The sequence below is a fragment of the Rhineura floridana genome, chromosome 5, assembly GCF_030035675.1.
Source record: "Rhineura floridana isolate rRhiFlo1 chromosome 5, rRhiFlo1.hap2, whole genome shotgun sequence".
Taxonomy (NCBI): Eukaryota; Metazoa; Chordata; class Lepidosauria; order Squamata; family Rhineuridae; genus Rhineura; species Rhineura floridana.
The window spans coordinates 60,102,050-60,129,760 of NC_084484.1; the positions used below are offsets into that span (position 1 = coordinate 60,102,050).

Below are 27,711 nucleotides of genomic sequence, written 5' to 3' on the forward strand. Positions count from 1 at the left end.
CTATGCCAGGTGCTGTTAGTAGACGGCAATAATTCTGTAAACTGTGAAATGTAGGAACTACTTTTTGTCTGCTCTAAATTTAATGCCAATCAGTTCACTGCTCTCAGGATGTAACATTGAAAGAAACTCCCAGTTAAACACTTCCTAATTTTATGTCTGACTTGTCTCCATACAGCTGTTTCTGTATACCAAAAAGTCCCAGCTGGTTAAAAGGAAGATCTACTAACATCTGATGATTATTTAATCTGCACTTTTAGTAAACACACATTGTGATATTGGGAGGGATAGTCCTTTGATTAACACAAATGATGATGTTTGATTACTACAGTACATTTCACCAAGATTCTACTTTGATTCCACGATCTCTTTCCAGACTTGTTACATCCCATTTAGACAGCATTAGTGTACGTGTAACAATAGTGCCAAAGAAGCTCATCAGCCATTCACGCTGGCCTAGTTTGCATGTAACATTAAGCCACAGTTAATGCAATGAGTAGGGTGCTGGTACACATTCCTCAAACATTCCTGATTTGTTTCTGCATCTGGGAGGAAAGAAACCAGAGGCAAGCTTGTTGTTACATGCAAACCAGCACTCATGGGTGTTTGGTTTCCCCAGACAAACTATAAGTGGTATGCCAAGAACAAACCTTGGCTTCCACTTGTGGTTTATTTGTTTCTTTCCACACAAAACACAAAGCCAAACTCTGGTTTGCTTCTTCCCTGGTTAACAACAGCAGGAGTTTGGAAGGAGTGAATCAGGAACTCTGGAGCAGCATGTAATACTATACTGCTCAAATACATTAAGACATAGTTAAAAATTAACTATAGTTTGATGAGAAAACCAGGCTGCTGTTGTCCAATGATCCTGTTTAGAAGGCAGTCATAGGAGGTTTTTTTAAAATAGAATGCATACCACCCATTCTCATTTAAAAATACAACAGACTTTAAATGTAGACTTTTGCATGCACTGAAACCACTCATCTTTTATTTCTATCTCAACCAGGAAACGTGAATACCTTCTATATTTCAAACACTCTTTTAAACAAGCTGTTCCAGGGAACTGAGTTTCTTCAACAGTTTATAAGGAATCCCTCACTGAAAAGAAAATGGCAGACAAGCTTCCCTGAAAGGCAGCTTGTCCATCAGTATAGAACTTCTGCAATATAGAGCTGTAGGATAGTACTATGCTGTCCTGGGCTGCACTTTGGATTACAGCCTCACCCCCCCTTTATGCCAGGCTGGGAAGGGTGGAGGTGTCCCATTCTATAAAGTAAGGCCAGGGTCATTTCGCCAGCACAGAGTTCCCCACTCTGCCCACTGAATGTGCTGCTGGTGGTAATAATAATAATAATAAACTTTAATTTATAGGCCGCCTATCTAGCCAATGGCCACTCTAGGCGGCTTACAATAAAACATAATAAAATACAATAAACAATATAGCCAGTACAGTATAATACAAAAATTACAGTATTTAGTAGATTGTTTTTACAGTTCTAGGACTAGTTCACCTTGGAAGTCTCAAAGGTCATAAAGGCCTGATGGAAAAGCCAAGTTTTCAGGCCCCGGCGAAATATATCTAGGGAAGGGGCATGTCGAAGATCCATTGGGAGGGAGTTCCAAAGCGTGGGGGCTGCCACAGAAAAAGCCCTCTCTCGAGTCCTCACCAACCTAGCCACTTTAGTCGGCGGAACCGAGAGAAGGCCCTGAGTGGCAGATCTTGTAGGGCGGCACACTTTATGACGGTGGAGGCGCTCCTTCAGGTATACTGGGCCGAAACCGTATAGGGATTTAAAGGTTAATACCAACACCTTGAATTGAGCCCGGAAAATAACTGGAAGACAGTGGAGATTGTATAACACTGGGGTAATATGATCATAACGGCGGCTATTCGTAAGTAAATGAGCCGCCGCGTTTTGTACCAGTTGTAATTTCCGGACTGTTTTCAAGGGTAACCCCACGTAGAGCGCATTGCAGTAGTCTAAACGAGAGGTGACCAGAGCATGTACTACGAGTGGGAGCTGGTGGACAGGAAGATAGGGTTGCAGCCTTCGGATGAGACGCAATTGACCCCAAGCTGCCCGGCACACCGATGAAACCTGGGCCATCATGGACAGCCCGGAATCAAGGATCACCCCGAGTCTGCGGACCTGGTCCTTCAGGGGCAGTTTTACCCCATTAAACACCAGGTCAGTATTTCCCAACCCTCCTTTGTCTCCCACGAGCAGTACTTCCATTTTATCAGGATTCAGCTTTAGCCTGTTTCTTCCCATCCATCCACTCACAGATTCCAGGCACTTGGACATGGTCTCCACAGCCAACTCTGGTGAGGACTTGAATGAGAGGTAGAGCTGAGTGTCATCCGCATATTGGTGGCACTGCAGCCCAAACCTCCTGATGATAGCTCCCAGCGGTTTTACATAAATGTTAAATAGCATGGGAGAGAGGAGAGAGCCCTGTGGCACACCACATTTGAGGGGCCAAGGGTCTGAAACCTCATCTCCCAATGCCACCTGCTGGTGTCTATCGGAGAGAAAGGAACGGAACCAGTTTAATACTGTACCTCCTATTCCCAATCCCTCCAGACGATCCAGCAAGATACCGTGGTCGACGGTATCAAAAGCCGCTGAGAGATCAAGGAGGACCAGAAAGGTGAATTCTCCCCTATCTAGTGCCCTCCTCATATCATCCACCAGAGCGACCAAGGCTGTTTCAGTTCCATGTCCAGTCCTGAAACCCGACTGGTATGGATCTAAATAATCCGTTTCATCCAAGTGCGCTGACAGCTGATTGGCCACCACTCGCTCAATGACCTTGCCCAAGAATGGTAAATTTGAAATTGGGCGAAAGTTGTTTAGATCTTGGGGATCCAAGGAGGGCTTTTTCAAGATGGGCTTTATAATTGCCTCCTTGAGGGCTAATGGCAATACACCCTCATTCAAGGATGCATTTACCACCGCCTTGATCCCTTCGCCCAATCTCTCTTTACAGCTCATCGCAAGCCATGATGGGCATGGATCGAGGAGACAGGTGGTAGGTTTCACAGTTGACAACACCTTGTCCACATCCTCAGAAGGAAGAGGCTGAAACCGATCCCATTGGATCACATTATGACTGGTCAACTCTGGTCCACTATCTGCATTCACGGTACGCGAAATCGAGCTTCTCAGATGTTCGATTTTATCGGCAAAGTGTTTTGCTAAATTGTCACAGGAGGCCTTCGAATATTCCAAGGGTTCCTGAGCAACTGGACCGACCAGGCTTCGGACCACTTGGAATAACCTCCTGGGACAGCACTCTGCTGATGCAGTAGAGGCAGCAAAGTAATCTTTCTTTGTTGCCTTTATTGCCACATGTTAGGCAGCTACTGCTGCTCTAACTTGTGTCCGGGCATCTTCGGAGCGGGACTTACGCCACCGGCGTTCTAGTCGTCTCACCTCCTGCCTCAGAACACACAACCGTGGTGTGTACCATGGTGCTGTCTGGGATCTTTTCAGGGGGAGAGGACGTTTTGGGGCCACTCGGTCTAATGTCCCGGTGATCCTTGAGTTCCACTCCATCACCAGGGTATCGACTGAATGACCTTCAGCAAGTTCCAAATCCCCCAGCGCAGTCAGGAATCCTTCTGGATCCATCAGGCGCCTGGGGCGGACCATTCTAATAGGTCCTGTGCCTTTGCAGAGGGTGTGCGGCATTGAGAAGTCTACGTTTACCAGATAGTGGTCTGACCATGACACAGGGGTAAAAGTAATGGCCCCCAACTTCAGAGCACTTTTCTCCTCTCCCAGGACAAATACAAGGTCGAGAGCATGACCGGCTACATGGGTGGGCTCAGCATTACTAAGGTGCAGTTCCCAGGAAGTCATGGTTTCTAGGAAATCCCGAGGGGCTCCATTGAGAGTGGTCTCAGCGTGCACATTGAAGTCACCCATCACCAACAGTTCTGGGGACATCATGCGCACACCTGAGACCACCTCTAGCACCTCGGCCAGGGATTCTGCCGTGCAGCGAGGCGGGTGGTACACAAGCAGGATCCCTAAACTGCCCTTCGGGCCCAACCTCCAGTACATGCAGTCAACAAACTTGGTCTCATGGAGAGGAGACCTGGCAAAGACCAAGGACTCCCGACAGATGACAGCCACTCCCCCTCCCCGCCTTCCTTCCCTCAGCTGATGTGCATAATGGAAACCTGGCGGGCACATCGCCTCTAGAATAGGTGCCGAGGCGTTGTCCAGCCAGGTCTCCGTTATACATGCCAGGTCTGCAGATTCATCCAAGATCATATCATGGATGCAAGATGTTTTCTGTACCACAGACCTGGCATTACACAGCAGCAAACGAAGGTTGGTTGGAATCTTGCATCCCCCAGTTATCTTCGGGTTATGGGCAGACCTGGAACAAGGGATGGATATTATGCATCTATCCCTTGTTCCTCTATTCTGACATGGTCTGCCTCCAGCAGCACTCCATCGTGTGCCGCCCAATGTTTGTTTCATAATCCACAAAAAGCCCCAAAAATGGGGCTGGCAGGAACTGAGCCATCCGAGCATCCACTGAATTCTTAGCTGGCCCAACTGCCACATGATGACGTCCGGCTGATCACTCCACCAGTTCCACAGATTTTCCTGCCCCACCTTCTGCCCTGGGTGGCGTTAGCAACAGGACTGCAGATGCTGCTCTGTCATGCCCTGCTGGTGCCTGGCCAGGGTTTGGATTATGAAACCCAAAAAGGAACAGAAGCAAAATACAATGGGGTAGACAGATGTGTTTATTAAGCCAACACATTTTGGACTGTAGTAGTATTCAGGGAATTTCAAACAGCGATTAAAAGTTTACATATGCCAACATATGCCATCTCTGTTTATTATGTTGCCCACGAGTGAACCAAGTATGCACAATAAAATATGCACAGGGGTTCCTCAGCATACAAGTCACTGTGGAAACTGATCCCTGGAGGTAAAAGGTTTGAGAACTACTGCTGTGCCATTATGGCGCTTATAATAGGCAAACTGGAGAAACAGGTATTATGTACAAATCCAGACAAGTCACGCTAGATGGAACACTTGGTTGCTCAGCATGTTTGATCAAACAGTTAAATAAAACTTGGACATGTTGCTACGTAGATTAGCTTCCCACACAACTTTCATTTTAAGATTACATTTATTGTATAAAATGTCACTACACATTACAAAGCATCAATTGTTTTCTTTTCCAGTGCTTTTAGACGATGGCGAATTATTAGCTCACCAGCACAATTAATATAAGTATCAGACATTTCTTCTTCCGTTGGAATTCCATAGGGTAGCTTTAATGGTTTTATGCTACAGACCGGGCCAGGGGGTGGGGGTGGGGAGAGACAAAGAGATGAAACACTTTAGTATTGTTCTACAAAAACCATTTTAAAATGTTGCTGGCAAGAAGAGTTAACTAACCTTATCAGATGTTTAATCACTTTCAGTTTTTTATTAACAGAAGGGATGTTTTTGTGCACTCTGGCCTCATATCTCTGTAGATAAGCACAGATTTTAAAGAAAGATTTAGTTTCAAACACATGATTACACATACTGAATTTGTGAAGGTGACTAGACGTTGTCTAGATGCTGGACTTCATCAGCCCCAACCAGCGATCAGGGATGATAGGAGTCATAGTCAAACAACATCTGGAGGACATTATGTTGGCTATCCCTGTATTACTTTGTCATTTCTATTATTATTATTAAATTCATTTTTATACTGCCCTTCCCGTGCGGAAGCCCAAAGAGGCAAATCCAATCATGAAGACTAACAGATTTAATAAAAACAAAGACCCAGGATGATATCTAATGTTAGTGACGTTCAGAGTAAACCACTGGAATAAATACTTAAGACTACTGATTTCAGGTGGTCTGCTCTGAATATCACTAACATTGGGTAGCACTCTGTATCACCAAAAAGCAAACCAAAGATTAAGACAGGAAAAATGAGATTATAATTCATCCCTTTTTAGATCACACATTTTGGTACAGGATCATTTATGCTAAACTCCATGAAACACTGCATATTTATTTATTTATTATTTATTTAATTTGTATCCCACCCTTCCCCCCAGCAGAAGCCCAGGGTGGCAAACAAAGCACTAAAACACTTTAAAACATCATAAAAACAGATCTTAAAATACATTAAAACAAAACAGCATTAAAAACATTTTTTAAAAAATGTTTTAAAAGGGTTAAAAACATTATTAAAAAACATATTAAACAATTCTGACACAGCTGCAGACTGGGATAGGTCTCAACCTAAAAGGCTTGTTGAAAGAGGAAAGTGCTAACACCCAGCAATATGTGCTAACACCCAGCAATATTCAATGAACTTGTTCCATCAAGGATGTTTAACTGTGCAATGGAACTTCCCCTCCCTCTCCTATCCCATCGTGCCCCCTAAATCTCTTCTGGAGGTTCCCCCAACCCTCTAGCGCAGATGTGGACAGAGTGTGGGATGTGTACAGAATGAAACAAGTGCACTGGATACTGCCCATCTTAATTTATTATGATCAAGCTATGATAAATGGCAACAACTTAGATAAAGGTGTGGACCAAGATTCATTAACTGATCTACTAAAAATTCACATTGGAAAAATCCATTTCGGCACCTCTACTCAGTAAGGGAGAACCACACTCAAAAAGCAGGCTTCCGTGTGCAGATTCCCTTCCTAATCAGGGACAGCACTCGCCAACTAGATGCATATGCTTATTTGCACTGAAACATATATATATTAGATGCAAAACATTTATCTGTCTTGCAAGGTAAGAGATGGTTTGTAGGAGGTACAGTAGGACAAAATCCATTTGGTTCTTAAATGGTCATCAACTAGAACAAGTTAGTACCTTTAAATATTTAGGTATTTGTATTAATAATAATCTCTCTTGGTCCTCCCAATTAGAAATGATCAAGCTGACGGCATTAAGATCTAATGGCCAATTAAAGAAGTTTTTTTACTCACGTGGTGGCCAGCTTTTAGGTCCAATGTTAAAAATCTACACTGCTAAACTACTTCCAAAAATTCTGTATGGTGTAGAGCTCTGGGGCCATTTGGTTAAAAATAGACTTGAAGTTCTCCAAAACCAATTTATGAAGCAAATTTTGGGTCTTTCTAAAGGTACTCCTGCAGCCCATTTAAGGGCGGAATTGGGCCTTCCGTCCCTGGCTGCTAGGATTGATCTGGCTTTTCTAAGATATTGGAAAAGGTCCAGATTTCTGGACGATTCCTCCCTTATAAAACTTTGTTGGAACGACCCGCAGGGAGTGAATGTCTGGGGGAAAAAAAACACGGAGTTATTATCGTTTTACGATCTTACTCCAACCAAGTTCCTAAGCCTTTCCTCCTCTGATCTTCAAAATTGGATTTTTAATCACGATGCATATCAGGATAGAGCCTCAATCGTGGCAGCTTCTTTTTCCTCGTGGTTCCCTCAAATAAAACTTAACCACGCTCCACCATCTTATTTTACTACTCTGACCCGCGCTCCGTTACGTAAAGCTTTTACGGAGCTGAGGTTCCAAGCCATGCCTACTGCCATTTTAGAGGGCCGATATAAGGGAATTCCGTTTGCAAATCGTTTTTGCATTTTTGGTTGTATGGTCCTTGAGGACTTAATACATTATATGTTACTCTGTCCTCTCTATATACATCCGAGAGGAAAATTTTTGGTTCCTCTTCCTTGTTTTTCTAGCGGTCTTTCTTTTAATGAATTTATAATTGCCCTTTTGATGGACAACAATAACCAAACTACTATTGCGGTGGCAAATTTCGCTCTTGCTGCCAGAAAGATTAGAAAAAAGTATATTACCTCAATGTGTGAATAAATTGTTGATTTACCTTCTTATTTTAAATGTATTTTAGAATTACTGTTTTGCTGTTTCATGTTGCAACGGCCTATGGCCATAAGCAAATAAAGGATTGATTGATTGATATGACTAACTTAGGTTCATGAATTTTAATGGGTCTACTCTGAGTAGCTGAATACAATCCTAAGTTCCCACATGCTCTCTGAAGCAACTGGTTGTACATAATACAACATAGAGTATGAAAGAGAAGTTCCCCAGTGAGAGATTTACACAAACTGAGAACAAAATAATGAAGAAAGGATCTACCATGAAGCCCTGGAAAGCCCCAGATGGATATTGGGGAGTCGCTCCAGAAAAGGCTTGTTCAAACAACCTCCTCTATGTTCTCCCAGATGGTTCTAGCTGCCCCACACTCAAAATAAACAGAAGATGCTAGGAGTGTACACTTCTGGTTCTCCTTCTCCGAATTTAGAAGATTCTACCACTGCAGCATGTGTGACTAGGCAATGGGGAGTTGTTCCAGAAAAGGTTTGATGAGAGTTCCCATTAAATCTAGTTTTCAATTCAATCTCAAAACTTCTTTTTAAACTCAGGGAAATCACCTCTATACTACAACCCAGTGCTGGAAAAATATATTTCCTACTTTAGAGAATCAAATTTTAAATGCTCTGGTGACCAGATGCCAGAGACACTGCTAGTCCCAATAAAGGCTGAATATAAAGGTAAAAGATCTCAAACCCATTTATAACTATTTTTAATTAACGGATGTGGATCTTTAACAAGAAACTGGAAAGGGACTCTGCAAATCATTCAATTTAATACCTTGCCCTGAGATAGAGATGTTCTAGTTACAGGTTTTTCCAACACGCCTGTCCAAACTTCTGATCTCGGAAAGACTACAGACCTGTGCATATTTACCTAGGAGCAAGTCCCACCTAATTTAATGGGACTTACTTCTGAATGATCTTGCATAGGATTGGGATGTGTGAGTTAATGTCAGAGAAAGATAACGATTTCCTGAGCATTTTATTTCCTGGAATAAGGCAAAAAAAGAAAAAAGAGAAAGAAAAACAAGATTGCTAATGTGATAGATACTTTTTCTAATCCCAGAGATTTGAGCAATTCCTTTTCCCAATAAGGACGCCTTATTCCACTTCTGATTCTGGTGACAAGATGCAGTTTATGAGGCTGCTGTGGATCACCTCCATATTTTTCATGATCACCAGGTTGTGGCTCAAATACCTAAAATAAGTTCAACAAAGTCAGGCTTTAGTTATACTGTCATTACCATTCAACACATTACGTATCTTAAGGCCTGTTAACAGTAATAAAAAGTGACTCATAGCAAAGTAGTAGATGACAGCAAGAACAAATCTGTATCAAATAATTTTTTCCTCTGCAAATCTAAACTAAAATCAGACTTTCATATTAAAATTTTAATTCCGCTCCAGGAAGGTATCAGAATTTAGAAGATACAGAATTAGCAGCCCTGCATACAGGTTTCTCAAAATATGTTGTGTTGCAGATTCGGGCTGCAATCCTTTGCATACTTACCCAGGGGTAAGCCCCACCGAACACCATGATGCTTACTTCTGAGTAATGTGCACAAAATTGCATTGTAAACAGCAAAGAGTGGAGCAAAAGTAATGTTTTACATGAGGTTTTGGTTTGTGAATATATGTTTCAAGGCAGACATACTAATCATTTTCATTCATAACCCAAGAAGTACTTTCATAAGCCTTCTAAGAAGTGTGAAAGTAAAACAAATTATTTTTTTTCCAACACAAGGCTTACCCATTCAGGAACTCTTGGCTTTGTAAATTTCTGCCTAATCCACACCCTCCAAGTGGTTGACTCCACTTTGGTTTTTGCAAGATTCTGAATTAGGAAGGGAAGAAAGAGGGAGATGACACATAGTTAACACGTGCTTAATGTTAATTTACAGATTTCTCTCAGTAATTAATTCTCCATTGCTAGTTAACATTAAATTCTACAAATTCCTTTATCATTTTTATTTAGTGATAAAAATTTTAAAAACACTCAGTACCAATCATTGTTGTTATGTGCCTTCAAATCGATTACGACTTATGGCAACCCTGTGAATGCGATTTTTTTAAAAAAGCAGATTTTTAAATGGCATTCAAGAATCAGGAAAAAAAAGTTTACCAAGCTTACTCCAGTCTGTGTATTATGACAAAGAAACCCAGCAAGCTTGAAGTCATAAGCTCTGTTAAAAGTCATCCTCCCTATTTTGAATATATTTGGGAGTAAAGGCGAAGAGAGAAATGACACCCCGCAGATATCCAGGAGAACAACCATGTTAACTACAGAATTAAACCTAGCATTAACACCAGATTTGGGGACTAAGCTGTGACCAACACCACCGAAGACTATACTGGACTTGAGGCCGAGGCCCTCTACACGCAGGACAACAGTCTCTAACTCTCCACTGCGAAGCACCTTTCCCGCATCTCTCACCTGCCAGGCACTAAAAGGACTGCCGCACATCGTTCTTCTAAACACCGCCATCTTAAATCTCAGAGTGGGAAAACGTCAGACGTTGTACGTAGAAAAGGGAGGAGCTCGCTTGAATCGCCCAATCACAGAGAGCACAATCTCCACCTCCTTGTACCAGGAAGTAGATGTATTGGAGGAAAAGGGAAGCCGAGCGGTATCGTGTTTCCATGATTCTAGACTTCCGACCGTTCGGTGGAAATATCTTCAGTTTCTACTTCTTAGAAATCACGTGATGGGCAGAAGGCGGGGAGGGTTTTTTTTTTGTTTCGTCGCTGTTTACTTGTATCTGCTGATTGGGTTCATGTTTGGTCTCCCGGAAGTTTACCGGACTTTGTAGGGTGATTCTTGTTATTAGTGGGGTTCGCAACCTCCTACGAAGAGGATTCTCATCGCCGATGGTTGGGGTGATTTCCCAGCCACCATGGAAGATCCAGCGGTGTTGGTCTTGAAGCGGGCGGTGGAGCTGGACTTGGCATCTCGCTTCCAGGAGTCACTTGTTTGCTATCAGGAAGGGATTGATCTTTTGCTGCGAGTGCTCAAAGGTGAGATCTTTTGTCTCTCCCATCACTCGCTACAGATGATGCTGTCCATTGTATGCAGTTTGATGCAATATGTGAGTAAAGAACAGCACAGCAGTCCTAAGCACACTTGAGAGTAAGTTCCATTACATTGCATATAACTTCTGAATAAATGTAGTGCACGTTATCTGTTTAAATGGCAATTTTAATGTACTGTTTTTAAAAAGTAGAAATATCACGTTTAAGAAATAATAAATAGCATATACCGTCATAGATGTTATAATATCCTACCTTATTGCCCAGCTGACAGAAGCTAAATCGGAATCTCCTGGTAGATCTGTGGTCTGTGGATAATTTGAAATAGGTTGGCAAGAATTTTCCAATTGAATAACTGTAACAAAATGACTCCTCAACCCTACGTATACAGGTGAAGAAAGATGTGGTGGTGGGATAATGGATCTTTGTGTGGAAGGGCTGTAAGTTCAGTTCAGTTCTAGTACTCATAACAAATACCTGGGCTTAGAATTATTTCAGTTTAAGACTATGTCTTTGCCAACCCTTGCTGTACACTACAGTAAGAACAGCCTTTCTAGATCAAACTAGTCCCGCTAGCCTCATTCTGTCTCTACACTGCAGCCAGCCAGATGCTCATGGAAGCTCCCAAACAGGTTATGAAGAAAACAATGTCTCCATCCCCACATCTGTCTCCAGCAGTTGATATTCAAAGGTATACTGTCTAAAAACATGGAGTTTCCATTTATTTATTTAAATTATTTTAAACTGCTTTTTGGAGCCACATCCTTCCAAAATGATACGCAAAGGAATGAAATACTTGGTTCTTCACAGAAGATGGCAAACCTGTGTCTGTGCCCTTCCACTTCAGACTATATATATTACGTTCATACAGTGTTCTATATATAAAGAAATATTTTCATGTACTACAAGAGCAAAAGCTAACCACAAGAAAAAGAAAAACAGGAGATTCAAAAGAGTTACTCCAAAAACTTCCACATGTATAACAAGATCACCTGACATAACTTACAGAAATGACTCCACAACAATAATAGATCTCACTGCAGGCAAAATGTCATCTAATGAAATTAGGCTTCTATCCAAAGGCCTCAACTTCTGCCCAACACCTAGAGAGCACACTATAGCACAGATGAAATGTGACATCAAAGCATTTGAAAGGAGATGTAGATTGGCTGAATTTTTTTATGACTCTAAGAACAACATAGACCTCTACAGTAGAGATACTCTGCTACAGTTTCTGCCACCTAAAACTTGGACACCAAACAGTAACAGGAATCCAATCCTAGAAACCTTTCTCTTATCAATAAACAGAGTCATCAACAACCACACACCAACTCCTACTCACGACAACCTTTCAAAAGAAGAAAGAATAGCCCTAAAGAACCTTCAGGTGAGAAGGGATATTGTCATCAAGCCTGCAGATAAGGGTGGTGCTGTTGTGGTACTTCACACTACAGACTATATAGCAGAAGGTCAAAGACAACTATAGGATGAAACAACATATAGATTTCTTGACAAAGACATCACCACAGATCTCAATACTTGTATTATTACATCTATACAAAACCTTACAAGTAGGAAGCTTCTTAAAAGAGGAAACTGCTGATCTCCTTGTTAATCCAAATCCCACCCCTGGAAGGTTTTACATGCTGCCTAAAATCCACAAAGCCAACAATCCTGGTTGCCCAGTTGTCTCAGGTAACAACACAGCTACTGAAAGGATTTCTCTGTACATTGACTTAAATGTACAAAACTTGGTGCAAAACCTCCCATCGTATATCAAAGACACCAAGAACTTCTTGCTTAAAACTGAGTCTTTAAACAAGCAGTATCAATTCCACAACAATACTATACTAGCTACTTTAGATGTCACATCTCTTTATACCAATATACCACATAATGATGGGATTCAGACTTTAAATGAGTTCCTTAACACCAGAGATATGAACAATCCTCCAACAGAGGTTCTCACAACTTTAGCTACACTAGTCCTGACTTGTAACAACTTTACATTCAATGGAGAACACTACCTGCAACTACAAGGCACAGCTATGGGGACTCGCATGGCTCCATCATATGCAAATCTCTTTATGGGTAAACTGGAACAGGAGATCCTCAAAAAGGCCATCAGCAAACCACTTATATGGTGGTGATACATTGACAACATCTTTATGGTCTGGACGAATGGTAAAGAGAGTTTGGAACAATTTAAAAATTACATCAACTCTATCCATCCCTCTATTAAGTTTACATTTAATAGTACAAATGACAATCTGCACATCCCTTTTCTGGATGTCCTTCTTACCATTGAAAACAATACAATAGGCACTGATCTCTACAGCAAACCCACTGATGCCCACACCTATTTAAACTGGAAATCCTGCCATCCTAGGTATATAAAGAAGAACATTGTGTATAGCTTAGCTCTGAGAATCAAACTTATTTGCAGCACTGAAGATAAATACGAGAGAAGGATCAGTGAACTTAAAGAACACCTTCTTCGAAGAGGATATTCTCCACATATTATGAATTGCAACATCCACCGAGCCTCCATTCTGTCCAGAGAAAACCTCCTCCATCATACTGAGGTGTCAAAGAGCAGAGAGCAATGGATTCCATTTGTGGTAGATTTCCATCCAGCATCTCCTAACTATCACCGAGCAATCAGGGAGAGCTACCCATTGCTGGCAAACTCTGAACATCTTACCAGAGCCATCAGCAGGCCTCCTGTTTTAGCATTTCGCCAACCTCCTAATTTGCGCAGACTGTTGGTGAGAGCTGTGCTTAAGCCACCTATCACCAATCCAGGGTCTCATCCTTGTCACTCCAAACGCTGTATCACCTGTGTGTACCTCAGGGAGACAGCCACTTTTACAAGCACTAGGACAGGCAGGACATATTACATCAAACAGAACATCACCTGCAGGTCCTGCAATATAGTTTACATCATCGAGTGCAAAAGACCAGGATGTCATATCCAATACGTAGGAAAGACCACAACTGACCTACGCACATGCTTCAGGAACCACAAGTAGGCAATTTTGACAAAAAAAAGTAGAGCAACCAGTTGCAAAGCATTTTAACATCGAGGGTCACAGCCTGTTGGACTTTTCCATTACAGCGATAGAGATGCCAGCAGATCCAGCAGCATTGACCAAAAGGGAGAACTTTTGGATTTACTCTCTGGACACATTGGCACCACATGGCCTGAACCTGGAGGACAGTACCACCACTACTTAGCTTCTGCAAATGAAGCCCCTCTGAGCATTCCATCCTCAAAGCTCTATAACTGCCACCTTGGTAACAGCATTTGTATGTTGGCAGCTGATGAAGGCGGAAGCTGAAACGTTTTGTTAATATAATAAAAACCTCTGTTTGGTTAATTACAATTACGTTTATATATATATATACACACACACACACACCCCATAGAACATTAGGTGTCAGGGAGAAGGCCAGTTTAGAACCTTTCTTCCCATTTCTTATTTTTTAGGTAGCTGGTCTGAGGGTTTTTTGTTATGGAGGTACATTCATGTGAACCTCCATGAGCTGTCGTTTGAAATATTGATCATCATAGTGGGACTGAGGCCTAAGTTTATAATGATAGACGTGTCTCCCATGAATTTATATAATCCTTTCTTTAAAAAAGATTCACAGTGCAATCCTATACATGCTTACTCAGAAATAAATCAGTGTTTGTTTAAGATTTTTTTAAAAACCTGCTCTTCAGCCAAAGAAAGGCTCCCAATATGGTTTACGAATCTGAAAAGGGGAAGGGACACAGCCTCTGCCATTAGGCTTGCAATCGAAAAATACATGACACGAAAGAAAAATGGAATGGTAGTGAATTCTGTGGTGTACAGTTCTTTCTTTTTGTCTTGAACCTACTGTCAATTAATATAAAAGAGGGTGATTTTTTTCACCTGTTATCTCTCCGCACCTTCTATAATTTTGTAAATGTCTATTATGGCTATTACCACCAATTCTATCCATGTTTTTAAATTTGCAATGGCCTGTGGCTACAAGCAATAAACATTTATTGGAAAATCCATATTTTCCTCCTAATTTTCAGTGGGTGCATTAAATTGCAGTCTTAGGCATCTTTTTCTGTACTAAAAAAACTCCAAAACAGTGAGCCTTTTCTTGTAAGGTAGGTACTTCGACCCCTTAATCATTCTGGTTGACCTTTTCTGTGCCTTTTTCATTTTTAAGATATCCTTTTGCGATGGAGTGAACAGAACTGTATAATGTCCCAAATCTGACATACAACCTGTGGAGTGAGTGGCTTCTGTACTGGGATAAGGACCCCAGCTGAGATAGTAACTACACTGCACTAACGTATCTGAATTGTCAGGGCTCATAGAAGGTGCAGCAAACACAATGCATATGGTGTTTTAGGAACCCAAAACACATAACTCTTATTATGTTGAATTGGTGACAGTTGTCATTTTGCTTTAAAAAAACACACACCCTCATATCCTTACCCAGGCAAAGCTCAGGAACCCGACAGGCCTTGCCAGTTACTTCTTCAGCTAATCGCTCTACTGCATGGAAGCTGGATACCAGTCAGTATCCTTGCTGTGTATATGCATGTCTTAAGTTTAAACTGAAATGAAATAAGTGGGCTTAATGAAAAGGAACCCTTTTTTTCACTGTCTTCTATGCATCTTGTCTTCTGTTGGCAGCGACAAAAGATGAGAAGAAAAAGGCTTGTTATAGAGACAAAATAACAAGTTACATGAACAGGGCGGAAGATATTAAAAAATATCTTGAGAAAGAGAAAGAAGGTATGAAGCTATTGTGTAAGTTTCATTATTACAGCAATGGAATTGTACATTGGAATCAATTTTTTTCCTTTAAAGAAACCATACTGCCTTTTTTATTTTTTAGTGAAAATATTTCTTGTTTTTAGATGGAAAATACCACAAACAAATTAAAATTGAAGAAAATACAAGAGGTTTCAGCTATGAAAAACTATTCAAAGAATATCTCAGTGAAACTGTTACAGAGGTTTGGGTTGAAGACCCTTACGTTAGGCAAGCCCATCAGGTAAGACATTGTTGATTTATACAGTTAAAAGCATCTTGTCCTTTTGCATCTCAAAATTAATCCTATTTACTTGTTTACAGTTGTACAACTTCTTAAGATTCTGTGAAATGCTTGTTAAAGGACCATGCAAAGTGAAAACTATACACCTTCTTACCTCTCATGATGAAGTAAGTATTTTACACTTAAGGTTGCAATCCTGTAACCACTCAGATTTTGCCCTATTGTATTCAGTTGGACTGGTTTCTGAGTAGGTATGTATAGGATTGCAGTGTAAGACTCATTATTCTGTATAAAGTTATATTTATTGAAGTTAAACAGTTATAATCACTATGGCAAGAGTAAAAAGGATTTGCTCTTGTCAGAGGATTTTTCAATTAATGTTTTGCTAGCTGCAATAATATATTAGGACTTTCTAATTCTGAATGGAAATGGTCCTGAAAGAAATATGCTATCTTGTTTACTTCTGAGCATAACACTCTATTTCTGATACATCTGTTGTGTGGAGAAACAATATATTAAACAATTCAGTCCTAAGGGAAACAAGGTGGGAAAGATTGCTATATTTTGTACCTAAAAGTACGCATTTATACTGGGGAGATAATTTTGGGATAAGGGTAGGCTCATAAATAACTACTCACCTAGGTGCCTGTGTCAAGTAACAGGCAAGGAACATTTTGGTTAATTGGAAGAGAATATAGGAAACTGTCTTTTACTGAGTCAGAACATTGCTCCATGTAGCCCAATATTGTCAATAGGGCTAGCAGGGCTTTCCAGCGTTTCAGAGGTCTTTCATAGTCCTACCTGGAGATGCCAGGGATTGAACTTGGGACCATATTAATGCAAAGCATGAACTCTACCACTGAGCAACAGTTTTGTTCTCCTTTCAGGTCATTATTGTTGCACAAATGACTAACTTAAGTGTATATGCAGAGCTGGTGGTTTAGTAAAATGTAAAAAATTGTGTGCGCGTCTAATTTTTTGTGGACTTTGCAAGTCTGAGTTTGAAGCCACATTTAGGAGTGGGCATACATGGGGCTTTGTTCAGAATGTGATTTTTTACCGTTTTTCTTCTGACAAGACATCTAGCCTCTACCTCTCACTTATTCCCTCTCCCATAACACTAGAACTTGTGGACATCCAATTAAGCTGAATGTCGGAAGATTCAGGACAGACAAAATAAAGTACTTCTTCACACAACTATGGAATTCACTCCCTCAAGAGGCAATGATGGCCACCATTAGACACATTCATGGAGGATAAGGCTATTAAGGGCTACTAGACAATTAGGAGAGCCAGTGTGGTGTAGTGGTTAAGATGTTGGACTATGACCTGGGAGACCAGGGTCCGAATCCCCACACAGCCATGAAGCTCACTGGATGACCTTGGGCCAGTCACTGCCTCTCCGCCTCCGAGGGAGGCAATGGTAAACCCCCTCTGAATACCGCTTACCATAAGTCACTGTAAGTCAGAATCAACTTGAAGGCAGTCCAGGATGCATGCAGACACATTAGACACATTCATGGAGAATAAGGCTATTAATGGCTACTAGCCATGATGGCTATGCTCTGCCTCCATAGTCAGTGGCAGTGTGCTTCTGAACACCAGTTGCTGGAAACCGCAAGAGAGAAGAGTGTTCTTGTGCTCAGGTCCTTCTTGCAGGCTTCCGATTGGCCACTGTGAAAACAGAATGGTGGATTAGATGGACCACTGGCCTGCTCTAGCAGGCTCTTCTTATGTTCCTACTCAGTCTCCAGCAGTCAACACACATTCCCTTTCATAAGATTCTTTGTGAATATTAGCTGATAATGTTTTAACATTAAATTGAGTGTTTGCATTAATAAAAGTGAAAATATTAAAGAGGTTTCATTCAGATAAATATGTCCATAATCTCAGTATGTAATGTTTTCATTATCTTTATTTGATTTTTAAAACAAATCTTAACAGGTCAATGGAAAGAGTCAACAGATGAGTATTCTAGAAGAGATAAAACAGTCCCTGAAGGACTTTGGCATAACACTGGATGTATCATATTCTCCTTCAATACATGACCGAGAGATTAGGTTGGTGACATGAGAACAAAATAACCACCAGTATTCGACACTGATTTGCTAAGATACATAGGGTGATGTCCAATGTTTTTCAAACTTACGAGGGTCTTCTCTCAGTGTGTCTTAATTGGTTGTCATCCATATAATTGATTACTAAGGCTGCAATCCTAATTCCACTTACCTGGGAGTAAGTCCCACTGAATTTAGTGGGGCTTGGTTCTGAGTATATATCGTTAAAGATTGTAGCCTAAGTTTATCTTCTAACTTTAGATAGCACATTGGGATTTGTCAGTTCAAGTTCTGGAAGACTTAGTATCATTAGTTTTAAAGAGTATGCAGCAGTGGTATCTCCTGCCAACTGTTTAAATATCTCTTTCCCACCCTTGCTGCCTGCTGTTGGGCAAAAATGATGACAGCAAGCCATATGATGGGAAAAGCAGGCAAAATATTTGCTTGCACACACCAGGTTAATATACCTAACATGGCGGCTAAGCTTTCATATCAGGTTTGTATGTCACTGAGAGACCAATGTAACCTACTTCACATTATCTCCTACACCCCATCCCGTTTGGGCCTCCACGGGGGAATCTGCTTCATGTAAAATGGTATTTCAGTGGGAAAGGGGAGGTGTTTGCATCACTCTTCCATGCTGCAAATTATAGTATGAACAGGAGCATAGTGACTCTATGAGAACAACTTAAAAGTTGCAGAGATTGAAACTGGCAACTGTCATCCATTGTCTGATCATTGTGACTCGCTGATGGAGTAATCACCTCTCAGAACTTTTAATTTGTAAAATACTTTTGTTTTCTTTCTCTTGCTAACCTTAGTAGCAGCCCTGTGAGGAAGAACACTAGTGTCCCCATTTTTCAGATGCAGAACTGGGGTCAAAGCAGTGACTTGAATCCAGGTTCCTTAAAGTCTAAGGTTCCACCGAATGGACTACATTGGTTCATTTATTAGCTAAACTGTTGCTATGCCTTCAACCAATTTGAAAAACCAGGATTTATAGATGCAGTCAAAACAAATTCTTAAAAAGTCTTTTGAAATCTACATCACGCATGTTCCAAACAGGATTTTTATCCAATTACATAACGTCTATAGTTTCTCTATGTGTGAAGAATAACTTCTTTCTTTTTGTATTTAAAACAGATTCAACAATGGATGGATAATTAAAATTGGAAGAGGCCTTGATTATTTTAAGAAACCACAGGTGAGAACTGCTCTGTTCATTTTTTAAATAAATTTGGTTTACTGAATTGCTTAATTAGAAGAACAATCTGTTTTCCACAGGGTCGTTTTTACCTTGGATACTGTGATTTTGATCTGAGACCATGTTATGAAACTACAGTGGACATCTTTCACACTAAACATACAAAGAAAACATGATCCTCAGTTCTCTTTCCAACCACTCTTACTGCTTTTTTCAAGCAAGAGCTGTTGTGCATTTTTTTGTAAAATAAATTGTATATAGTTTTTTTTAATTACTGTACATCAGTCTGATTAGTATCCTATCTAAGCAAAGAGGCATGTTTACCCCAGGGTAATCAGCTGTCAAAGGTTATTAAACTCTGTTGAAGACCACAATTCTGATTTGCTTGTTTGTACTGAACTACCTTGTTTTCTTCCCGTACTGTGTGGAAGGATGTTCAAAAAAGCCTTGAAACTAAAACTTGACTACTACACTTGTCTCTTACCACTCTATGGGTGTACAGGGAAGATTGTGCATATAGCTGATAAATTTCCAAAAGTTTCCACTGTAGCCATTTACACAGCTATTAGATTTAAATTTCAAACTAAGAAGTAGGCTGCACCTTCACCATGTGGTGAGACTTCAAAGAAACCTTAAGTAGCATTTTCCTCTTATTTTAAGTGAGATGGATGCAGACTAAATTAGTCATGCTTTAGTCCCATTCAAATCCATGGGACAAGTTAGTCATGACTCTTAAGCTCCATTAATTTCAGTTACTGAATCTGTAACTAACTTAATCTGGATCTGTAAGCAAAACAGGGATTGCTGATGGCTCCTAGACCAAAATTTAAGAATCACAAACGAAGCAAATGGCAAAAATCTGCTCAACTCAGATATTTTAGGAATCACTGATGTCTGAAAAAGCAACTTAATTTCCTTTGTGATGTTTTAGATCAAAGCTGATGAGAGGCTACAGCTATGTATAATGAAGTGTCTACCAGATATGTTGCAAGGCATTTGGAATACTACATGGAGCTGATACCATGTGTGTCAGTTACTGAAAAAATAAGAGTTTTGGGGACAGTCGTGCAGCAGTCATTTCTGTCACAATAGCATGCTGATGTCATCTCCCAACAATGGAGCCTTCCTGATTAGGGAAACCTGAGACTGTGATGCAGGCATTACATGAACACTGTTATCTCTAACTGGAGATAACCTATGGTGATAGCCAGAACAATAGCCAGGGACTCCCTCATCCTAGCAAAATCAGGCCCCATGCCAACCTGTAAACAATGGGAGGTCAGGACTTTTCTTGTGAACTTTCACATAAAGTGACCACTGAGTTAAGCGTTCTAAGTCTCTTTTAAATCTACCTCCTGATAAACTACTAGGAAATACCAAGTCACCAAAGTCTTAAGTACATTTACATAGAATCAAGTCCAACTGATTTCAGTATAACTTGTTTTCAAGTAAATGGGCTTAAGATCCCAACCTAACAATGCACATTGTAACTCCTGTTTCATGCACAGCATGCCTTATTAGAACTGGGAATTCAGCAAGACTAAACTGCCCTTCTTAAAACTCTTGTCCTAAATGTTTCTGGGTACATGTTTTTAATGTTTTATACTTACTTCTTTTTGTTTGTTTCTACCTCCATTTTTATTTTGCTTTATATTGTTTGCAAGCCATTGGGTGAATCACTTAGGCATGTATGTAGGATGTTAATTGTTAGAAATAAAAAAGAAATGAGAAGACTTCTAAGGTGTGATGATAAACATTTCAAATTAATCTGAGTAGTGATATGAAAGTAACCAATATGGAACCTGAATTTTTACCAGGAAAGTAGAATGGTAACTGAGCTTACAGCAACAATGACTTAACAAGCTCCTCTTTAAAAAGAAAATAAGTGAATTTATTCATGTTAAGTAGTCTTTTAACTTCACTATTCAATCTGTTATGTTCTGCCAAGTCCTTAAAACCCTCTACCACAACAAGATTGTATTGACATAGCATTAATGATCAGGAATCACATTAGTTTTACTATCTTCTCACACAAGAGATTCCACTTGCTGTGTATCTTGTAATCTGTACACGTTCCCAGCAAAGCAGCTGCCACTGTAGTGGTTTCCCTTGGGCAAAACTTGCTGCCAATGAGATTGTTCTTTAGTTCATTACACATGATTGGTGGCAACCAGAACTGAGGCACATCAATGTTGCAAGTTTCAATTTTGCCATTCTTTACATCCATATTTATTTTAATTTCAAGGCAAGATTGTTCATCAGCTATATTAAAGGATGTGCTAATGCTGAACTTTGGTGTTTTGCCATATAGCCAATCCCAGGATTGGAGCTCTTTGGCTTTATTATTAATTCCAGGGAATTCTGTTTCATCAGCTGGATTTATTTCAATGATATGGTTATCAATTTGATGGTATGCAGCATATTCTTCAGCAATGGCATCCATGAGCATCTCATAAGTTAAAGTAGGTTCTTCTTCAAAGAGATTTTTCACTAAGGCATGTACACTTGGAGTGGCATTGCTTTTTATCCTATTGTAAGGACTCTTGAGCACAGTTGATAAAACAAATTTATCAGCACTGCAGAGCAAGGTGCAATGGTGGTAAGCAGCAGTTCTTCCGAGTTTTGCAGCAGTTCCCGAGATTTTAAAAATCCCATTCAACAAGAGGTCATATCTGTCTGTAGCCTGCACATCTAATTGGGGTCGCAGGGCTTTTAAAGCTCCAACAACGAGTTTTAAGTTTTCCATTCTTTCATACTTTTTCCTTGTTGTAAAGAAAGTGAGATTGATGTTGCCTGGATCATGGTAAACTGCTCCTCCTCCGCTTCGTCTTCTAGCAAGTTTTATACCCTTTTGTCTCATGAATCTAAGATTACATTCCTGCCAGGGATTCTGATGTCTACCAATTACTACAGTAGAAGAATTTCTCCAAAGGAAAAGAACTTGTCTGTCTTCTAAATTCATATTATCATGGATCCAGTCTTCTAATGCTAAATTCTGATAAACATCCTGAGAAACAGATTGTAGGATCAGTCCTCTTGCTGCACATTTGAACCCAGCAGTTGGAACCTTGAGGACATAATACAACTGGAACCATTTCTTCAGAGATGGCTGGGCTATCATGTTTTCAGGTAATAAAACAAGCAAACATCAAAGGCTTACACACGTTTTGCATAGTCCACTCTCCTTCAGTACAAAACCCTTGAAAGGATTATATCATTTTATACAATATTTCTCCTTTCTGGCAAGCAAATAATGAACTTTTACAAGACAGAACAACATGCAGAAATTTTCTATTCCACTTGTGTGTATAATTGACAACCTAAGGAGAAAAAAAGCATTCATTGTTTACCCTCAAATAGTTCGTATAACACACTATAAAATATTTGGTTGGGTAATTAGTGGCTTCAAATCAATAATTTTAGCCACATGAAATGCAACGAAGGATTATTAGTTCTTAACAGATTAGGTTTTATGCTACAAACTAAACGGTATCTTTCCTCCCACTTTTGATTAATTTGCTAAAGTACATGTTTCTTTCACAACCCAGCTTTACATGCCAAGCATTACGCTGTCAGCGCTGGTGCAAGCAGATACATATAACCCTCATTTTTATAGCACATGTTGCCAGTCCATTTGGGACAGCTAGTGTGGCTGGCACTAAGAATATACTCCCAACAGTGCAAGGAGAAGAGAAAGAGGGGTTTTATAGATAAAGCCTCGTTTCTGTTTTAGGCTAGATATAATCCTAACGAAGTTACTGATGCCTAGGGCAATGGTTTCCCAGACATGCAGTCTCGTGGGATTATTCCCCTGGATACGTGTATATTAAAAAGTTTAGTGGGATCCCCCCCCCGGACATGTGTGTGTTAAAACCTTTTGTGGAAGTGTTTAGTCACGCAACTTGCCCACAGAGGAACCTGTAAACTACAACTGCGTTTCTGGCCAAATCATCCAGGAATAATAAAAATAATACTGCCTGCCAAACATTTTCAACTGTGCACAAAGCTATCACCTTTGTAATCATTCAAGCAGCCATCCTGTAGTTACAAAATATTTAAGCCCATTAAGACTTTCAGGGTGTCCAAACATACTACACTCAAAGAGACCTCTTTGTCACACTCAAGGGGAAGCATATTGACGGGCAAGGCTTAGGATACGGAAGGCATGCAGTACTTCAAAAGCATTACATTGAATGCAACCTTATAGTACAAAAGTAAACCCGGTCGAGTTCAATAGGGCTCTATATAGGATTGCCACCTAAAAGCAATATATAAGTGTGGAGCCCAAAAAGAAAGGGAGGCGACTGGAGTCTATCAAAGACAACCCGCGGGGCGCCGGCACCAAGATAAGGAGGGAGATTTACCAGCTTCTCTTTAGCGTGCTCGATATCTGTTGAAATGCTTTCTGGAAATCAGCTCCTGGGTCCGCGAGGAATAATCTCAAACAGTTCGTTGAATAGATTGGCAGTGGCCATAGACATAGAAATCAGCCGAACAAGCTCTGTTCTACCTAGAGCCAAGAAATATGTAGAGTCACACATTGTCTGGATAAGGAACTTCCTGGTTTCTTTAAACCCTATTGCCCTCTCCTCGGCAGAAGTGACAATAGCCATAGAAAATAATGGGAAAATTCATGACTGGGGAAAAGCGGTGATTGCGCACCAGTGTGTAGTCCCCCCGCCTTAAAAAAAAGAAGAGTAGCAGCAAAGACGGGAGTTCATGCTTTTTCTAACTTATATCGTGCGCTCGTGTGTTTTGTAGTGTTTAAATATTCGAAAATTTCCCCTTCTGTTTGCAGGAATTGTTTTAAAAACATTTAATATATTGTCCTATCTGCTTGCAGGAATTGCCTTGTTTTTTATGACAAGTGGACAAAATAACAGTAAGCAACCTGGGAACAAAAATTATAGAAGGTTCCTGTAATTATACCTTCTTGCTGTCTGTGTGAGGGAAGGGAGTTCTTTTTTTTTGTCTTCTGTATTACCTGTTTAGAAATTTCAGTAAAGTACTAGTACACACACACACCCAGCCTTGCCAACGCTAATATTGCAGATGGAGTGGGAACAGTTCTGGCTCAAGAGTGGCTTACAATAGATCAATATTGTCGAATGTTAATATTGCAAGTCAGAGCTCGTGCTAAGGGTGGTTTGGTTTTCTAGCCCAAAGTCCTGTATAAAAAACTCAATTTACAGAGCCGGTCAGTTTCGATAAACTGTCTCCTCAAATCCATGAGCCAATTGCCTGCAGAAACTTTGTGCTCCATTGACCTACGTTCAAACATTTTGCTTTTTTAAAAAAAAAATCAAGTCAACATTTTCGACATGAGAATGAGATCAGACTGTTGCTGTTTTCAAGGAACTTTTGTCATTGTTGGTACCTTTTGGCGGATAGTCTGCCGCACAGCAGTTACGCTAAAATCCTTGATTTTTCCATTTTTTTCCCCTATGGGCAGCTCTCTATTCCGGGAGAGATTAGGGGTACAATGTCGAAATAACCCGGAAGATGTCTGTGGAGACTAGAGACTACTTTTCTTAATAACTGTAGTTGTTGCACAGAAAGCCTTCCGTGTCCGTACAATAGGACCTACCCTTGAGTTCCTATCCAGAGAGCTCCTTGGGGGCACACGCACACGCAGCAAAAAAAAGAAAGCCGTTTCTTTTCCATGCTGTCAAATTCTGCTCAGTGTTTTTTCTCCTGCGGTTGAATGGAGAGAGGAGCTTTTCTCTTTTACGTTTCTCTCCCCCTTGCAGATTGTTTTCAAGACAGCTGACGGTAATTCTCTTGTTAGTGGGCAGAGAACGGGAAGAGAGATTGGCTGAAGGGCAGCGACGTGTTCTGATATTTGTAGACACAGTGCGTTATTTGAATGTTTTGCCTTTCTTCTTTGCCAGACAATGTGAGAATCTCACGAGTAATTTTTCATAGCCGAAGAGCATACTTGCAAAAATATATTAATACGTGGATCAGAATTATGAGGAAATCAAAGCCACTCACAAGATATATATTAAATAAATAAATAATATCTGCTAAATTTGAACACAATGACTTTTAAAAAAATCAAATAGTGGACTTTGTAGTTCCGTGGCCTTTTAAGATCAAGTCCTCATAATTTTTCTGCCCAACCATAACAGAGGCTGATAACAGAAAGGAAAGCAAAATCAGAAAGTGCCCTGTATTCCTTCTTACTAAAGTGCAGCTGCTCATGGTACATCCTTACTCCTTTCCTCTCCTCTGCAAAATAATTGGCAGCCCCATTACCAAGCTGCGAGTAATTAATGTGGCCAGCCTTGGGGAAACACTAAAGCTGGACAGCGTCTCTGAACACATTGCTTCAAATCTGTGAAGGATTGCAAGAGGAAGCAAATAACTACAAAAGGGAAAAAATCAGTTCCACAATGTGTTAACTTTTCAGGTTTTCTTGTTTTATTTTAACACAAGGCAAGCACAAATTATTATTAGGCAAGCAATAATTGGGATAAGTACAACCAGGGCTTTTTTGAGACAGAACTCACCAGTATGGAGTACCAGCATTTATAGCCCCAGCATTTACCGGCCCTTGTTGTTTCTACCCAAAAAGCACTGAGTAGAACACTCATTACATACAACAATAGTTGATGCATACACCCCTAATGTGGTAAGAAGATACAGTACTACATGAAATGGAAATGGACTGCCCTCAAGTGGATTCCAACTTATGGCAACCCTATAAATAGGTTTTCATGGCAATTTGGGATTCTAGATGAATGAAAGTACTTTTTTCCCCAGGGAAGCAAAGTAAGAAACCCAGGATGTCTCCATTGCGCTGCTGTTTCATGTAATCTGAAATGCATTCTTTCTCCTGTTGTGGAATTTTCTCCTTAATGGAGTCCTTGTCCAGGAAACGACACTGAGGCAGGTTGAACCTTACAGCTGTTTATTATACTTACAATTGTAAGGAGTCCCTGCTAGCATGTGCTATGGCAGAAGACTGCCTTCTTCCTCAAATAGAGGGTCTTTCATATGTTTTTACAATGTACAGTCATGTGCTCCCACCTGGCTCCATGATTCGTCAGGTAATTCTCCATTAAGAGGAAGTATGAATGCACATACTCATCTTTTGTCTGCCCCATCCTGTCACAACATCCTTACCCTTCAACCTTATTTACAAACTAATACCAATGACCCCTGAGAGTGGAAAATTCCACTTCACTCCATTATTAAAATAGTTCAGGTGTGATCTCAATAAAATGAGTGCCTGATTCACTTTCCATATTTAAAGCACATTGACAGTGCAATCCTAAACATGTCTACTCAGAAGGCCTACTAAGCTCAAGGGGTGTTTCTCTGCTGATGGAGCATATGCACCAGCAGAATGGGGAGGGAGGCCATTTTGTTCCCCACCCCACCCCACCTCACCTCACCTCACCTCGCAGCCCCACCATCTGCTCTAAGGTTGTACAGCCTTCAAAAGAAGATGGGGGGGGGACAGGAGGCTGCAAGAATATGAGGAGGAATCATTAAAATTGTCTTTGCTGATGGATTCCTTCCATCTGTGGAGTGACAGCCATTGGATTCCACCCAATGGGAAAAGGCAGGGCTTTTTTTGTGACAGTACTCACTGGCAAGGAATACCAGCACATCTCTTTTTGCTTCCCATGGCAGCCATTTTGTGCTGGCACCCACAGCATTTTTAGCAAGAGACGAGTAGATGCACCTCATTTTTTTACTAACAAAAAGCACTGGGTAAAGGTATTGTTATATGGTGGGGGGTAGGCTAGATGTCATGTTTGGGGTACCCTTCCATGCCTGTGGTTGTATATCTGTAATATAGGATTCTGTAGAAAGAGATTTTTAAAGTGGTCAGACCTGCCTTTCTGTTAGGTTAATGCCTCTAGTAGTCTAGTTAGTCTATCAAGTATTGATTTGCATGATGACTGCTTGTCAGCCTCATGAAAACCCTATTAACAGGGTTGCCATAAGTCGGAATCGACTTAAAGGCAGTACATTTACATTTTAACAAGTACAAGTGACTGGTTGCCACAAAAACTACTAGCTGAAGATGCTTCGAGAAGGTGGACCAAAGGGGGCCAGCCTTCTGCCCGTCCCTGGAGGTGATGTCATTGGTGACTATAACAGATGAGGAACCAGCTTTGTCTTGAACTACACTGGGAAGAAACAGAGAGACTTGACTTGGTTAGGACAAACCTTGTTTACAGTTCATGATTTGTTTGGAGAGACCTAACGTACAAGCCCAGGTTCAGCTGACATGCTAAGCCAGAGGCTCGCAGAGTTGGGAGTTGGAGGTACTGCTTGGCAGTGGTTCCGCTGCTACTTGGCGGGTCGTCTCCAGAAGGTAGTGCTTGGGGAACATTGCTCAACACCGTGGGCTCTCCAATGTGGAGTCCCGCAGGGGTCAGTTCTGTCTCCCATGCTTTTCAACATCTACATGAAGCCGCTGGGTGCGGTCATCAGGAGTTTTGGAGTGCGTTGCCATCAATACACTGATGACACGCAGCTCTAATTCTTTTCATCT

At 40.7% G+C, this 27,711-nt stretch overlaps 3 protein-coding genes across 6 annotated transcripts; 1 reads left to right on the forward strand and 2 right to left on the reverse strand.

The window, feature by feature from the left end:
- Window positions 1-4,750: 4,750 nt before the first annotated feature.
- MRPL30 (mitochondrial ribosomal protein L30) lies at window positions 4,751-10,432 on the reverse strand. 2 transcript variants are annotated; one of them, XM_061626878.1, is made up of 5 exons: window positions 10,300-10,432; window positions 9,616-9,699; window positions 8,917-9,063; window positions 5,430-5,503; window positions 4,751-5,318 (listed from the first exon to the last, which is right to left on the reverse strand). In XM_061626878.1, the coding sequence occupies exons 1-5, from the start codon at window positions 10,348-10,350 to the stop codon at window positions 5,183-5,185; spliced, it is 492 nt and encodes a 163-aa protein (XP_061482862.1). In that variant the 5' UTR covers window positions 10,351-10,432; the 3' UTR covers window positions 4,751-5,182. The 2 variants fall into 2 exon arrangements, with proteins under 2 accessions (XP_061482862.1, XP_061482861.1); XM_061626877.1 differs by lacking the exon at window positions 10,300-10,432 and adding an exon at window positions 9,997-10,240.
- Window positions 10,433-10,454: 22 nt separating this feature from the next.
- On the forward strand, window positions 10,455-19,573 carry MITD1 (microtubule interacting and trafficking domain containing 1). 2 transcript variants are annotated; one of them, XM_061626875.1, is made up of 7 exons: window positions 10,455-10,880; window positions 15,575-15,676; window positions 15,802-15,938; window positions 16,019-16,105; window positions 17,883-17,998; window positions 19,139-19,199; window positions 19,280-19,573. In XM_061626875.1, exons 1-7 carry the CDS (start codon window positions 10,760-10,762, stop codon window positions 19,373-19,375), a joined length of 720 nt encoding a protein of 239 aa, XP_061482859.1. In that variant the 5' UTR covers window positions 10,455-10,759; the 3' UTR covers window positions 19,376-19,573. The 2 variants fall into 2 exon arrangements, with proteins under 2 accessions (XP_061482859.1, XP_061482858.1); XM_061626874.1 differs by having other exon boundaries at window positions 10,456-10,880; window positions 15,575-15,691.
- A 1,495-nt stretch (window positions 19,574-21,068) lies between these two features.
- LIPT1 (lipoyltransferase 1) lies at window positions 21,069-24,984 on the reverse strand. Of its 2 annotated transcripts, none has more exons than XM_061626873.1 (3): window positions 24,783-24,984; window positions 23,564-23,705; window positions 21,069-22,519 (listed from the first exon to the last, which is right to left on the reverse strand). In XM_061626873.1, exon 3 carries the CDS (start codon window positions 22,318-22,320, stop codon window positions 21,205-21,207), a length of 1,116 nt encoding a protein of 371 aa, XP_061482857.1. In that variant the 5' UTR covers window positions 22,321-22,519; window positions 23,564-23,705; window positions 24,783-24,984; the 3' UTR covers window positions 21,069-21,204. The 2 variants fall into 2 exon arrangements, with proteins under 2 accessions (XP_061482857.1, XP_061482856.1); XM_061626872.1 differs by lacking the exon at window positions 24,783-24,984 and adding an exon at window positions 24,577-24,756 and having other exon boundaries at window positions 23,564-23,709.
- Window positions 24,985-27,711: the final 2,727 nt, after the last annotated feature.